General features: G+C 43.6%; 1 protein-coding gene across 6 annotated transcripts in view; it reads right to left on the bottom strand.

Annotated features, from left to right (window-relative positions):
* LOC109921458 (islet cell autoantigen 1-like) overlaps window positions 1–15,839 on the bottom strand; it is a 92,826-nt gene extending 76,987 nt beyond the window's left edge. For 5 of the 6 annotated variants that reach the window (XM_048598825.1, XM_048598826.1, XM_048598827.1 and 2 more), the window contains exons 1-3: window positions 15,656–15,825; window positions 7,161–7,203; window positions 4,881–5,049 (exon numbers count right to left, since the gene is read on the bottom strand). In XM_048598825.1, coding sequence (XP_048454782.1) covers window positions 4,881–5,049; window positions 7,161–7,177 — 186 coding nt within the window. In that variant the 5' untranslated portion in view covers window positions 7,178–7,203; window positions 15,656–15,825. Of the gene's footprint in view, window positions 1–4,880; window positions 5,050–7,160; window positions 7,204–15,655 lie in introns of all 6 variants that reach the window. The other variant, XM_048598824.1, reaches the window with a different exon arrangement.
* Window positions 15,840–15,924: the final 85 nt, after the last annotated feature.

Below are 15,924 nucleotides of genomic sequence, written 5' to 3'. Positions count from 1 at the left end.
TTACAGGTCCAAAAAGGTTGATTGAAAATATTCCTTTGTAAATGAAAAACTGAAGTGTTTAACATGGGTGAGATAAACAATTTTATGGAGGCTGCTGAACGACAGCTATCAGAATGACATGCTGCTCTCCAACAACTAGAAGTAACCCACAATCTTTAGAGTACATTTCACTCATAATGCTGCCAATGCCCAAGAATTCTTCTGGAGTATTTTCTTATTTCCCTCCCCATCCTTCCCCAGTTTCTGCCCAATTGTTTGGATCTTCCCAGGATGTAGTCCTACAGGCACGAAGAGCTCTCCAGTGAACGGTCAATTTATTAACACAATGAGGCTCTACGTGGGGAACTGAAGTAAAGCAGGTCCCCCTCTCCTCATCAGATATTCACACACATATTAAAACAGACTCCATAATTTACACTCTTATTTCTCTGACCATATCCACAGTATTTCTTGCCTTAGTTTCTCTTGCTCTGCACTGTTATCCCTGGTATACCCCAGAGCTCTGTTCTTGTCCCCACCATCACCTATTTCTCATCTACACACTATCACCTCAGCAATATTATTGCAAAGCAGAGTGTTAGCTTTTTACGTACACTGACAACAGCCAGCTCTACCTCACCACAACCTCTCTAGACTCCTACACTTTTGCTAAGATATCAGATTGTTTATTTAATACCCAATACTGGAAAGTCAGGAATTTCCTCCAATTAATTATTGTGAAGACTGTACTCATTTGGTATAAATATATGCAGCTTCTAATAAGCATAAAGTGAGCCACATTGCGTCCCTCACAAGTTCTGCACTACTTAGTGAAAAAATTAAAACAGACTGGGCAGTGCTTTGCTTGTGAGAGAAAAGAAACAAGTCTGGAAAAATGTTAACCCAATTCCTCTTGGATGTAGGCAGATGATTTGCAGTTGTTTATATGAACATGAGTTGACCATTCAGCACCAAGCCCAGATCACCATTCAATTAGATGACGGTGATCTTTTTCTTAATTCCATCTACCCAGCTTGATCATGTATTTCCTAATGTCTTTGCTGAAATTCTTAAGAAATGCTCAACTAAACCATAGCCCCATCACCATTTTGGAGGACAGAATTCCAGATTCCACTGTCCTTTCTGTGGAAAAGTATTCTTGACAGCACTCCTGAACTCCTGGCTCTACTTTAAGACGCACTCTTTGTTCTGGACTTCTTCGACAAGAGGAAACAACTTCTTTCTATCTACACTACCAAATCCTAAAACATCTTAAACTGCGCTAGGATCTACGGTGTGCAAGTTCACCATTCCCTTAAGGTAGTGGGAGAAGAGGATAAAGTGGTTAAGAAGGCATATTGGACACTTGCGTTTATTAGCCAAGGCATAAGTTTAAGAGCAGGAAGGTTATGCTGGACGTGTATAAAACATTGGTTAGGCCATCACTAGAGCATTGTGTGTAGTTCTGGAATCCACATTATAGGAGGGATGCGATAGCACTAAAAAGAGTTCAGAAAAGTTTTATCAGGATGTCAGCTGGCCTGGAGAGTTTGTGCTCTGAAGAGAGATTGAACATATTGGGGATGTTTTCCTTGAACAGAGGAGATTAAAAGGGGACACGATAGAGATGTATAAAATTATGAGGGGAATGGACTGGGTAGCCAGGAAGAAACTTCTCCCCTTGTTGGAGGGATCAATGACCGAGGGCATTCAATTTAATTTGATTTATTGTCCCATGTACCTTAGTACAGTGAAAAGCTTTCTTTGCGAGGCAGTACAGGCAGATCATAGTAAGCAAGGACATATAGATCTTACGGTGAAAAAAATTTTGGACAGAGTAAAATATACAGGTTACACTGTGTGCTAAGCAAGATCAACATTAACAAGATCAGCATTATTTGAAGTTACAGAGTCCATTCAACAGTTTAATAATCGCAGGGAAGAAGCTGTTCTTGAACCTGCTGGTGCATGTATTCAAGCTTCTGCATCTTCTGCCTGATGGAAGAGATTGTAAGAGAGCATTATTGGGGTGGGATGAGTCTTTGGTGATGTTGGCAGCTTTTCTGCGGCAACAAGACATGTAGATGGAGTCCATGATGGAAGGCTGGCTTCTGTGATTGTGTGCACAACCCAGGCAACCTTCTGTAGTTTCTTATAGTCCTGGGCAGAGCAGTTGCCGTACCAGGCCGTTATGCACCTGGACAGTATGCTTTCTACGGCGCATCTGTAAAAGTTGGTGAGAGTCCTCACGGATACGCCAAATTTCCTGAGCCGCCTGAAGAAGATGACGCGTTGTTGTGTCTTCTTGACTGTCACATCTTCGTGGGAAGTTCAGGACAGGTTGTTGGTTATCGTCACTCTGAGGAACCTGACGCACTCAACCCTCTCAACCTCCACTCCATTGGTGTAGATGGGGGCATGTTCTCCTCCTTTCTTTCTGAAGTCAATGATCAGTTCTTTAGTTTTGCCGATTTATAGTAAGGGGCAGAAGGCTTAGAGGATATATAAAGAGAAACTTTATCACCCAGAGGGTGGTGGGAATCTGGAACTCACTGCCTATAAGGGTGGTAGAGGCAGAAACGTTCATAACATTTAAGAAGTATTTAGCTATATGCTTGTGATGCCAAAGCATGCAAGACTATGAGGCAAGCACTGGAAAATGGGATTAGACTATTCAGGTGGTTGTTTTTGAACAGCGCAGTCTCGATGGGCTGTAAACCTTATTAATTTGTTTTTGTGTGCTGTAAACCTTATTATTATTTGTTTGCTTCTTCTTGCTTTTTAAAATTTTAAATATTGGTAACTTTCCAATCCAAAGGCAATTTCTGATCAGCAAGTTTTTTGGGGCAATTTTCCACATTTTTTTTATACTCTGGGTAGTCTCATCAGGTCTTTGTGATTTGTAACTTTATTCTTTCTTATATTAAATCCAGTAAGTTTCCGACCACACTTAATTTGTTTTTACATTTCCTTGCATCTCTGGCATCTACCTTTTTCCTCTACTGTAAAATGTAATATAATATGTTTAGCAAGCTTGACATTTCCTGATTTTCAAATAAAACTTAATCTAAGGAGTCCACATTACTCTTAGTTACCTTCTTTCTCTCAATACTTTTCTAAAAACCTTTAGTGTTGCATTTGCCATCCCTTGCAAACTTTTTCTTGCACTCCTTGTGACGAGCTAAATATCCTTACCATGTTCTTTACTTTCCTCTCAGTCTGTGACAGCTCGATAAAGTTTTTCCTTCCTACAAGTCCTTTCTTTTAGTTTTATACTTCTCTCACTGGCCAGAAGAATCCACACTAGAAAGGAATGATCTTCTAAAGTTTAACGATTTAAAATGTGTATTTGGGAAAAGGCAATGCTCCATTTAGTGCCCACCTTAGTTGCCAAATAGACAGTAAGGGTAACTATATTACATGGGACAGGATCACATGTAGGCCTGACCAGACGAGAGTGACAATTTCTCTTCCCTCAGGAACATTCATGAAACAGTGGTGTTTATACAACAATCGGACAGCTTTCATGGTTATTTATATTTTTTATGGCGCTATTCCCCAAACTGTCAGATTTATGGAGGTCAAATTACACACTTTCCACCTGTGGAGAGAAACAGAATCAATGTTTTGTGTCAACTTGATCTTTCTTCTGATCTGATGACAGGTCATCGCGACCTGGAACATTAAGACTACTTCTCTCTCAAAAGTCTCTGCCAGACTTGCTGGGTGTTTCCAGCAATTTTTATTGTTATTTCAACTTTGCAGCATCTGCAGAATTTTGCTTTACTACACACTTTCCATAGTGAGATGGGATAGTCAAACTCCCAGGCTTTCAGTTCTGGACTCTTATCGACTAAATTAACAGCGTAGTAAATTAGGGTTAAGGCATTTAGGGTCCTGAATTTCCTCAGGACTCCCCTGGACTCCCGGAACTCACTGGAAAATGGCAAACCTCCCATAAAATCCAAGACTTTGCATTTGGGCTTGACAAGAACTGAATGCCCACCACCTTTTCCAATAATGTCAGAGAGGCAGGGACTCTCTTTGCTGTAGTTCCTGCTTCCTTACCTCAGTCATGGCCTGGAAGAATGTTGCAGGTTGATAGATGGAGTAAGATGAGCCATTTTTTCTGTGTTTTTTTTATCTATTAGAGACATACGCAGCGCAGGCAAATAATTTCATGGCACATGGGTAAGCATTGTAAAGTCACAAAGAAGTTACCCAGGCCGCCCGCTGTTGTTTTTTTTAAGAAAACACCTTTGAAGGCAAAAATTGAACACAAAAGATAAAATTCAGATTTCCCCATTCAATCTTTATTTATGACAAAGGTGTTGACAAAGTCCTCAGTGAGTAAAGAATCATCAAGCGCGGTTCGAGAGAAAATAAATGGCAAAGCTTGGAAAACTAAAACAGAAGCTATTAAAAAAAAAGTTTGAGTCTATCAGAATCTGAAGAGAGAAAAGGCAGCTGAATGTTTCAGTTTGGGGTCTCTTAGTCCTAAATTCAAACTACTTACTTTTCCTCCCTGATGCTGAAAAGTTATTTCCTTTATATTCAGTAAAGGGCAGGTCTTATTATTCCACTCAAAATACAGGCTCTGGCCAGGAGAACATCAATGTTGTCACCAGACATACTTAGAATATCAGGACCGAAAAGCCTTACGTAAAGAAGCATTTCCCAATAAACCAGTATTATTCCAATATATTTCTTGTGTTGTACTCTTACAACACATCACCTCAAATCTCCTACCAGTGATAAGATCTGTAATCACCATTAATTCATCTTACTGATATGTAGGTTAAGTATCTCACACCCTCACAGATTTGGACACGTGGAGTTTATGTCTGTGCTCCTGGATGTTTTTGACAGTTCGCTGAGGCTGGTTGGATTTACACACCTACCTCCAATTTTGCATCCAAATCTGCATCAGATGCCACCACATGCTCATCCTCTTTCTTCCCTGTTGCTTTAATGAGCACCTGCTTTGTCTTCCAGTACTTTTTCTGCATCTGGCTCACCACAGATTTGTCATCATTGAGAACATGCCGGTTAAACATCTCTCCAGAATACCTAATGACAACAACATCCAGTTATTTCTTGTTTCAATACCCCAAAGTACATTTTTTAAAATATAGAATCCCTACAGTGTGGAAACAGGCCCTTCGGCCCAACAAGTCCACACTGACTCTCAGAGCATCCCACCCAGAGCCATCCCCCTATAAGCCACCTAATCTCCACATCCCTCAACACTATGGGCAATTTTCCATGGCCAATCCACCTAGCCTGCACATTTTTGGACTGTGGGAAGAAACCGGAGCACCCAGAGGAAACCCACACAGACTCAGGGAGAATGTGCAACCTCAACACAGACAGTCGCCCGAGGCTGGAATCGAACCTAGGTCCCTGGCGCTGTGAGGCAGCAGTGCTAACCACTGAGCCACGACTTACATGTTCTAAACTATGTCATGTTGGTGAACTTCTTTTAAAATCTTAGCAGTATAATTTCCCAAAAGGATGCAGATTCTATCTTGAATTCATATATTTTGAACCAACTAACAATAATGAGGAATTAATGTAATAACAAATGTCCTTCAATCTTTGTATAAATGGAACTATACTTTGTGGTGGCCTGCATCTGAGCCTTGCCTCATTCAGTAAGGAGGCCATTTGGTCCATTGTGCCTCATCCAGTTTTTCAAACAAGCATCATTACTTAGTGCCATCCCCTGCTTTTTCTCCACACTCTTGCACATTATTTCTATCCAAATAATTATCCAATGCCCTCTAAATGCCTCAATTGAATGAATTTATCCTTGGTTCAATGAAGATTGCAGGAGGGCATGCCAGGAGAAGCACCAGGCATACCTAGAAATGAGGTGTCAACCTGCTGAAGCTACCAAACAGGACTACTTTCATTGTAGCACAGTGAGTAGAATCCCTGCTTCTGAGATAGTAGCTCTGGGTTGAAGCTCCACTCCACCTCTTAATGGCTGAGGAAGGTGCATTCATAAAGCAGCCAAACAGGTTGATTATCAACCTGCAAATTCTTCCTAGCTACCTGTGGCAGGTAGCAAGAGTGGGAGAGTCTCCTCATCAGTTAGGCTCAACACAGAGCAGCAATCCAAAATCAATAACCTCTTGGAAAGATAAGCAACATGCCCCATAAAACATGCTTTTGAAACAGTCTTAAACACATGCTTTGTCTGCCTGATGCACCACTAGGTGTAAGAAGAGAAAACCAAAGAGGTGGAACCTTTTTTTGATGAAGAAAGATTTATTTTACTCTACTGGATGCCTTTCTGGTTAAAATGAGAATGTGGCCACTTCCTACCCTGTTTTTCACCTCATTTAATAGAAAATAGGTACTGAACTGTGCCAATCCTCACTCTCTAGACCATTTGCGTTGGCTGGGGCAGGATTAGGCATCTAAGGCCCTTTTACAATCTATAAATATTTATCTATGGTGTAATCTTGATTTGATGACAGTTCGTGAATACGAAAACAAAATACATAAAACAGTTGGGGATTTTGGCAGCTATTTTAAGATTATTTTGGTGTCCTTCATTGCCTGGAGGTCAGATGGCTGGTACATTGTTAACAACCAATGCAATGAGTCGGAAGTCTGGATCATTGTAACCCATCCTAGGAATTCGAGGGCTCCAAAAAGAATAGAAAACAAAGCAGTGCAAACTGACAGAGCTGTTGGAATGAGAGAGGAAGAGACTGACAGATGGACAAAGGAGCAGCAAGGTTACTGAACAACCAGAAGGAACATGGTTGAGAATCAAAGGACAAACAATTCTAGGAATGATCCACACATCGCAGAGCTAATTCACTCCTGTAAATGGTTGTTTACAGCAGTGTTTTATTCTTGTGATTGATGGATCATGGAACACCTTTATTCACACATGCAGATTGACAAAATGCAGGTTTCATTCTTGCCCTCTTGTGGAGGTGGTGGCAGCGAAGGGGGGGGATCAATCTGAGCACAGTTCTACACCTCCAACCGCCTGGTTTGCAGAACACTACAAAACACAGAAACCTGATCAGTGAAGGTAACTGAGTCTTGCACCCGTGATATCATTTGAAGGGGAACTGAGATGTATTTGACTATCCAGGGCCCTCCTTGTACATTATCATACTACAATCTAATATTACTCCTCTTGCATAATAAATGCTTACCCTTGATGACGGTCCATTGTGTACTGTTTCTGTTGTGAGGAACCTAAACAGACGCAGAAGTAATTAGATACAGATTTTTCACTTACAGGACAATTCTAAAGAAAAGTCTTGCATTTATAGAGCGCCTTTTGCAACTCAAGACATTTCACAGCCAATAAAACACTGTTTTGAAGTGTGGTCATTGACTGATGTGGGATACAATTGTCTTATCACTATGACTTCAGTACAGCTGGGAAATTACAACCGGATGGACTTTGCCATTTGTAAGAACCATTCCATTGAACGGTTAATGTTATACAAATAAAATCATATTAGGTTGTAGCACATGGCAGCCTATTAAGTAAAAAAATACTGGCAGGCTTCTATGGAACAGCTCCCTCAAATGAGCCAGTGCCCTGCAGTATTGAAGCAGTCAAAGAAGATCCCAGTTTGACCCCCCCAACCTAGGCTGAATGAGTTGTTCTCAGCCACATCAAATAGCAAGGCTGATAAATTGACCTCTGCATTCACGAGCTGTAGAAGAGCACAGAGAGGAAAGACAATCAGTCTGATCATCAGTAAGGACAGAATCGGGCTCAGATGTGAAATCCTCCCGCAATTAAACAACCCACTCATGCTCCTTCTTTGCACTCCCTCACATGGATCAGATAGGGGGCAACTGCTGGCACGGACAGAAATCCACCCAATACAACTCCGTGGCAGAGGAAAGAGAAATTGAGAAAAGAACATCTTTCCAATAAAGCATTCCTCTATGTTAGCTTCATTTGATCAAGACTGGTTCACACAATGATGCATTTACATCAGTCTGATTCCAGTCGCACAGTGTTGGCACATCACTGCACATCATCAGGGGCTTTCAAATTCTCATTCTTGTATTTAATCTCTCCATGACCTCCCCACTCCAGATCTCTTCAACCTCCTCCAGACCTTACAATCCAAAGTCCTTAACTCTTTACTTTGGGGTGGTCTCCAAACAACTCGGCTGGTTAAAACATTAATTCCATCTGAGAGGGCAGATACAGCCTTGGTTTGATGTCTCATCCAAATGACAGCACTTCAGACAATCTGGCACTCCCTTATCATTCACTGGGGGTGTCAATCTGGACCGTATTCAGTTTTGTCCAAAATCTGGAGTATCAGTATCAGGACAGCACTGTCCCCCACATCCCAACAGCACCACCCTCTTCTTTTTCAATCATAGAATCCCTACAGTGCTGAAGGAGGCCATTCAGCCTGTCAAGTCTGCAACAACTGTGCATCCCAACCAGACCCAGGCCCCTACACTAACCCTGTAACCCTGCATTTACCATGGCTAACCCACCTAGCCTGCGCATCTTTGGACTGTGGGAAGAAACCGCAGCACCCGGAGAAAACCCATGCAGACATGGGGAGAACATGCAAACTCCACAGACAGTCGCCCAACGCTGGAATCGAACCTGGGTCCCTGGCATTGTGAGCCAGCAGTGCTAACCACTGTGCCACCCTGCTACCCGTTTTGGGGAGAATTCCACAAGCACTGAATAACAGTGGAAATGTTGAGCACAAAATGACTTTCCACCTGTCATGCCTCTGCCAGCTTTTTCCTGAAGCAATCCAAAACATATCCCGTGGTCCTGCTGGCCCCTCTCCAACCCAAGAGTTGTGCCCTCTTCCCCTTCTTTCACTGAACCACTTCCTGTGGTTACAGTATTGCACATGACACTTAAAGTAAATTGCAAATGTTGCAAGTACACCAGCTGCTGGCACCTTTTAAAAAGCCCAGTCAGTAAGGATGGTGTGAGCAACAAATTTCAGGAGAAACAGCAAGTGTTGGGAGTGTTTATAAATGGTGGAGAAGTGGATAGGGAGCATCTACAAATGGAGGAGAAATTTGACAGAGTGAGGAACTGTCAACCCTCTCTCAGAACTGGAAGTTAGCTAGTTGCTTTGCAACCTGTGGTAAGATATTGAATGGGAGAGTGCTGAGAGGTCATCACTTTTGCATGCAAAATGTGCCCGATCTACCTTAAATTACCCGAGAAACTCAAAGTGCAATAGCTATACAAGTTATTATCTTCCACTAACAAAATTCTGCTGCTAATCCAAAAGCATGTCTTTCTAATATTCGTAATAGGCAGAGTAGAACAATGCTCAACTAGCTCAAGCTTGAAAAACCCAAAACAAAATATCTACTGTTTGATGTGATTCTGTGATTGGATCGAACTTCAATAAAAGAAAATCTAGAATTAAAAGTCTAATGATGATCACTGTCAACTGTCATAAAAGCTCATACTCATGTCTTTCAGGAAAGGAAATCTGCCATCCTTACCTGGTCTGGCCTACATGTGGCTTCAAACCCACAGCAATGGGATTGACTCTCAAGTACCCTCTAAAATGGCCAAGCAAATTACTTCATCCAAGGGCAGTTAGGAACAGGCAAGAAATTCTGGCCTTACCTGTGAAGCCTACATGCTGTGAGAGAATAATGGGTAAAGAACAACAGCAGCATCGATCCTTGTAGAACATCTGACCCCACAACCAAAGATACATTTCCCTCCCCACCCCTATCTGTCATTCGTAGGAACCACTCTCTCCACGACTCCCTTGTCCGTTCCACACTCCCCACTAGCCCCACCAACCCCGGCAACTTTCTCTACAACCGCAGGAAGTGCTACACTTGCCCCTACACCTCCCCCCTCACCTCCATTCAAGGCACCAAACAAACCATCCACATTAGACACAGGTTCACCTGCACATCCGTCAACGTGATCTATTGCATCCGCTGCTTGTGACGTGGCCTCCTCTACATCGGTGAGATCAAGCAGAGGCTCGGAGACTGCTTTGTAGAGCACCAGCACTCTGTTTGTAACAAACACCACCACCTCCCGGTCACAAACTATTTCAACTCCCCCTCCCACTCCCACTCCCTGGGTGACATGTCCATCCTGGGCCTTCTCCAGTGTCACCATGAAGCTACCCTCAAATTGGAGGAGCAATACCTCATATTCCGTCTTGGGAGCCTACAGCCCAATGGCCTAAACGTGGATGTTTCAAAATCTTCCCCACCCCTGGCCTCATCCCATGACCTACCCTCCCTCTCATCCCCGCCTCCTTGACCTGACACAACACATCTTCTCTCCCAGCTATCCGCTCCTCTCACCTCACTGACCAATCCCCACCACTCCCTACATGCACTACCTATCGCCATCCCACCTACCTTCTCCAGCCCCACCCCTCCTCTCTCTATTTATTTCTGAGCTCCCTTCTGCTCATCCCCCCACCCCATTTCTGAAGAAGGTTCCCGACCCAAAACAACAACTTTCCTGCTCCTCTAATGCTGCCTGGCCTGCTGTGTTCCTCCAGCTCCATACTGTGTTATCACTTGCCATCTTCTGCCTGTCTGAGTAACCATGATTAATCCGACTCAGCATTCTACTATACAGCAACCTTTCTATCCGTGACTTCCCCAGAACCAACTTCTCTCGACACAATCACAAGTTTGCTATGCAGTATCTAATCAAAGATCCTTGAAAATGTAAATGTATTATGTCAACACCATTACCCCTATCTATTATTTTGTCTTTCCTTCAAAGTATTCAGTTAGGTTGGACAACCATGACACAGCAGTCTGTGCTGTCTACTCTCTATTGTATATTCAGTTTACAAATATTTAGAACATAATGGATACACACACAGGATGAGATATTTTTAGATTGAGCCCCACCCAAACACCTTGTCTTCTCTTTTATTCAAGTTGACAGACCTGCTGACAGATTATTTTGTTTCCCAGCATCAGACCTTTCTAAGTTTCTAAAAAGCACAATCAATGCAAATTTATTGACAGAATTCATCAAAGCTGTTACTGAATAACTTATTTAAATGCAGCTATACACACTTGACCTGTTCTATATCTAGCTCTGAATGAACTGATTTGACCCAGAGAGGAAATACATTTAATAGTGGTATGATAGAAGGGAGAAATCATTCTTAACATAATCCAATGCTTTTCTCTCACTCTTATACAATGACAGGACTGTCCGCACCAGTACTTTACCCCAGTGTTACACAGACAGACCTATCCCCACCAGTACTCTACCCCAGCGTTATACAGAGACAGATCTGTCCCTACCAATACTGCACTCCAGTGTTATACGATAGACCTGCCCACACCAGTAATTTACCACAGTGTTATACAGAGATAGACCTGTCCATACCAATACTGTACATCAATGTTATACAATGACAGACCTATCCGCACCTGTACAGTACCCCAGTTTTAGATTTGTCACATGTATATAAAAATACAGTCAAAAGCATTTTCTTGCACAATATCCACAAAGCGTCACCACACTCCAATGCCATCTTGAAACACTGAATATAATGCAAGATTTTACTGCAATAGATTTCATCTTTCTCTCTTCTTCTTGTTCCTCCAAGGTGGCTCCTCCAGTTGCTGCTTATCATCAGTTGGAGTCTTAACCCCCAAGGTGTGATGGTGGGGAAATCAGCGATTATTATGCTATTGAATGCCAAGGGATAATGGTTAGAGTTCTACTTTTTGGAAATAGCCATTGCCCGGTATCTGTATGGCACGAATGTTACTCTCCACTTTTTAGCCTTAGCATTTAAACATAGGCTGCTTCAACATCTGAGGAGTTGCGAATGGTGTTGAACATTGCACAATCATCGGCATACATCCCCACTTCTGACCTTTTGATGCAGGGAAGGTCATTTAGCGAAGCAGCTGAAGATGGTTCGGCTTAGGACACTACCCTGAGAAACTCCTGCAGAGATGTCCTGGAGCTGAGATGGCTCCAACAATCACAACTATCTTCCTCTGCATCACTCGTGACAACAACCAGGAGAGAGTTTACCTCTGATTCCGATTGACTCGAGTTTTGCTAGGGTTCCTTGTTGCCATATTCGGTCCAATGCAGTCTTGATGTTAAGGGCTGTTACTCTCACCTCACCTCTGTAATCAGCTCTTAAGTCCATGTTTGAACTGAGGCTATTGTCACTGGACCTGAAACGTTAACTCTCCACAGTTGCTGCAAGACCTGCTGAGATTTTCCAGCAATTTCTGTTTTTGTTTCAAATTTCCAGCATCCACAGTTCTTTCAGTTCTTCATCTTTTAATCCATCTTTTAAAACCAGATTTTTATCCTGGAATAAAAGAATGAAATGATCTTCATCCCACACAGTGGGATTCGAACTCAGGCCCCCAGAATAATACCCGAATCTCTAGATTACTGGTCTCACAACAATACCACTAGGCCATCGCCGCCCCATTATCTGTCAGAGGGACAATAAACCATGCAAATATAGAGTCATACAGTACAGAAACAGACCCTTCAATCCAACTCGTCCACAATGACCAGACATCCCAATCTGACCTGATCCCATTTGCCAACATTTGGCCCATTTCCCTCTAAACCCTTCCTATTCATATACCCATCCAGATGCCTTTTACATGTTGTAATTGTACCAGCTTCCACCACTTCCTCCAGCTGCTCGTTCCACACATGCACTACCATCTGCGTGAACAAGTTACCCCTCAGGTCCTTTTTAAATCTTTCCCCTCTCACCTTTAACCTATGCCCTTTAGTTTTGGACTCCCTCATCTAGCAAAAAGACCTATAACTATAAAATGGGGAAAGACATGTTGGAGTATTTCCTAAATGGTGACAAACCGGAGACTGATAAGGAAAAATGAGATCTGTGAGTTCAATTAAACAAATCACTCTAAGCAGGTCAATAGGACCAAACAAAAAATCAAAAGTCTAAATGGAAAGTTGACTGTCACAAGGAGGCTGAAATATTAAAGGGAGGTTATGTTTCAGTTGTCCAGAGATTTTCTGGTTGGATCACACCTGGAGTATTGTGTTCAGTTCCAGCGTGACACACCAAAGCTGGAAAGGTTAAATTATGGAGATGGGTTACAGGAATTATTTCTTTGAATTCAAAAGTCAAAGAGTTAAAGTAATTAAGATGCTCAGAATGTTAACTGGATCTGAAAGGGTGGACACAGAAATGATTTCCTCTTGTGGGGAAAATGATCTTAAAATTAGAGATAGGAGAGTCAAAAGCCAAGCCACAATGTCACACCGAAGGTTGTGGAAATGTTAAACTGTCACTGCCAAAACAGCTGTGCTTACTGCAACAATTTAAGCTCTCAAAACATATGAACAGATGCTGCTGGGTAACATGATGAAAGAATATTGAACAAAACAAGTAAATTGACTTAAGATAGAAGTCAGAAGGATTTAGAATCATAGAACCCCTAGGGTGTGGATGCAAGCCATTCAGCGCATTGAGTTCAAACTGACTCTCTGAAGACCATTCCCACATCCACCCCTCTACCCCATCCCTGTAACCCTGCATTCTCCATGGCTAATCCATCAAACCTGCACATCCCTAGACACTACGGGCAATTCAGCACAGCTAATCCACCTAACCTGCACATCTTCGGACTGTGGGAGGAAATTCACGCAGACCGGGGAGAATGTGCAAACTCCACACAGACAGTTGGACAAGGCTGGAGTCAAACCTGGGTCCCCGGCACTGTGAGGCAGCAGTGCTAACCACTCAGCCACCGTGTGGAGCAGAATGTCAATACTCTACTCAGGATAGGCATAGGGATAGGTTATGAGAGTTCCCAAATACATGGTTATACACGGACAAGCCTTTATTCACCAGTACTGCACCCCAACATTATTCATCTCCAGTGCTGTATCCCAGTGTTATACGCTGACAGACCCGATCCTACCAATGCTGCATCCCAGTGTTACACAATGACACTTCTGTCCACAAATGTACAGCCCTCCAGGGCTATACAGTGTCAGACCTAAATCCATCAGTACTGTACACCAGTGATATACAGTGATCTGACCCCACCAGACTGTACCTACAAGTTGAACAGTCACAGACTTGTCCCCACCAGTACTGTACCCCAGTGTGACACAGTGACAGACCTGTCTGTCTCTACCAGTACTATACCCCAGTGTTATACAGTGATAGACCTGGCCCCACCAATACTGCACCCCAGTATTATACACTGACAGGCCTGTCTCCACTGGTACTGTACCCAAGTGTTATACAGTAACAGACCTGTCAATACAAGCACTGTACTTTAATGTTGTACAGAGACAGACCTGTCCCCACCAGTACTGTACTCCAATGTGATACAGTTGGACCCCTGTCCAAACTAGCACTGTACAAAGGGTTATACAGTGGCAGATCTACGCCCACCAATATGGCACCCCATTGATATACACTGGCAGCCTATTCCCCATCTGTACGGTGCTCCAGTATTATAGTTACAGATCCGTCCCCACCAGTGCAGGATCCTGGTGTTAGACAGTGACAGACCTGTCCCCACCATTGAAACCCCAGTATATACACTGACAGAACTATCCCAACCAGAACAGTACTCCAGTGATATACAGCGACAGATCTGTCCCCACCAGTACTGCACCCTAGTGACAGACTTATACCCACCAGTACTGTACCTCAGTGTTATACAGTGACAGACCTGTGCCTACCTGCATTACACCCCAGTGTTATACAGTGATAGACCTGCCCCACCATAACTGTACTCCATTGTTATACAGTAACAGATCTGTACTATACTCCAGGGTCATATAGTGACTGACATCTCTCACCAGGACTGGATTGCAGTGTTATACAGAGACAGCTCTGTCCCCACCTGTACTGTACTGCAGTGTCATACAATTGGAGGCCTGTCCAAAATAGCACTGTACCAGGGTTATACAGTGACAGACCATTGTCCATCAATATGACACAACCATGGATATGTATCAGCAGACACGTCCAATTCTGTACTGTATTCCAGTGTTAAAGTTACAGACTTGTCCCCACCAGTGCAGGATCACATTGTTAGACAGTGACAGACTTGTCCCCACCAGTATTGTACCTCAGTGTTATACACTGACAGACCCATTCCCAGCAGCACTGTATTCGTGTTATAGGGTGACAGATCTGTCCCCACAGATGAGGGCAGTGTTAGATAGTGACAGAATTGTCCCCACCACTGCACCCCAGTGCTCGATAGTGACAGACCTGTCCACACTGGTACTGTATCCCAGAGTTATACAATGACAGACATATCCCCTACCAGTACTGTACCCCAGCGTTATAGTTTACAGTCTTGTTCTACCTGTCTTCATAGTACTGTAGCCCAGTATCATACAGTGACAGATATGCCTCAGCAGTACTCTGTCCCAGTGTCAGGCCTGGACAGACCTGACCCACTGATGGAGTACCTATGTCAAACAGTAACAGACCTGTCTTTAGTTTTAAGTCGTGGCTCCTTCCTGAAGAAACTCCCCGCCCCGCTCTGATCTAGATTATATTAATGGATAATAACCGAGGGCCCCGACTCTCCACCTTTACGTACTCCAGCGGGGACCTCTCTCTCTGGGTGAACACAGCCCAGGCCCCGCATCCAAACCCCTCCTCCTCCATCCACCCCACACGCCCGGCCCTCGGTCGTTTACCGGCACTGGGTGATCCTCGAAGATCGGGGCTGAAGGGTCCAAGCCCAGGCTGACGGAGCGTCTCCCTCGGTGGTCTCAACTCAGCTCATTCCGGTTGAAATCCACCTCGGGACAGGCCGGATCAATACATGCGGATGTGTCCTCCAGAGCCCAGCGAACGGCTGGGCCGAGTCCTCCCGACCACGGGGTGGCGCTGCCGAGACTGGAGTGAGTCCTCCAGACCGCGGGGTGGCGCTGCCATGGCTGGACTAAGTCCTCAAGACCGCGGG

This window comes from Rhincodon typus, chromosome 7, assembly GCF_021869965.1.
Source record: "Rhincodon typus isolate 14 chromosome 7, sRhiTyp1.1, whole genome shotgun sequence".
Taxonomy (NCBI): Eukaryota; Metazoa; Chordata; class Chondrichthyes; order Orectolobiformes; family Rhincodontidae; genus Rhincodon; species Rhincodon typus.
Note: the sequence above shows the minus strand (reverse complement) of the source record. Positions and strands in the feature narration are given on the sequence as shown.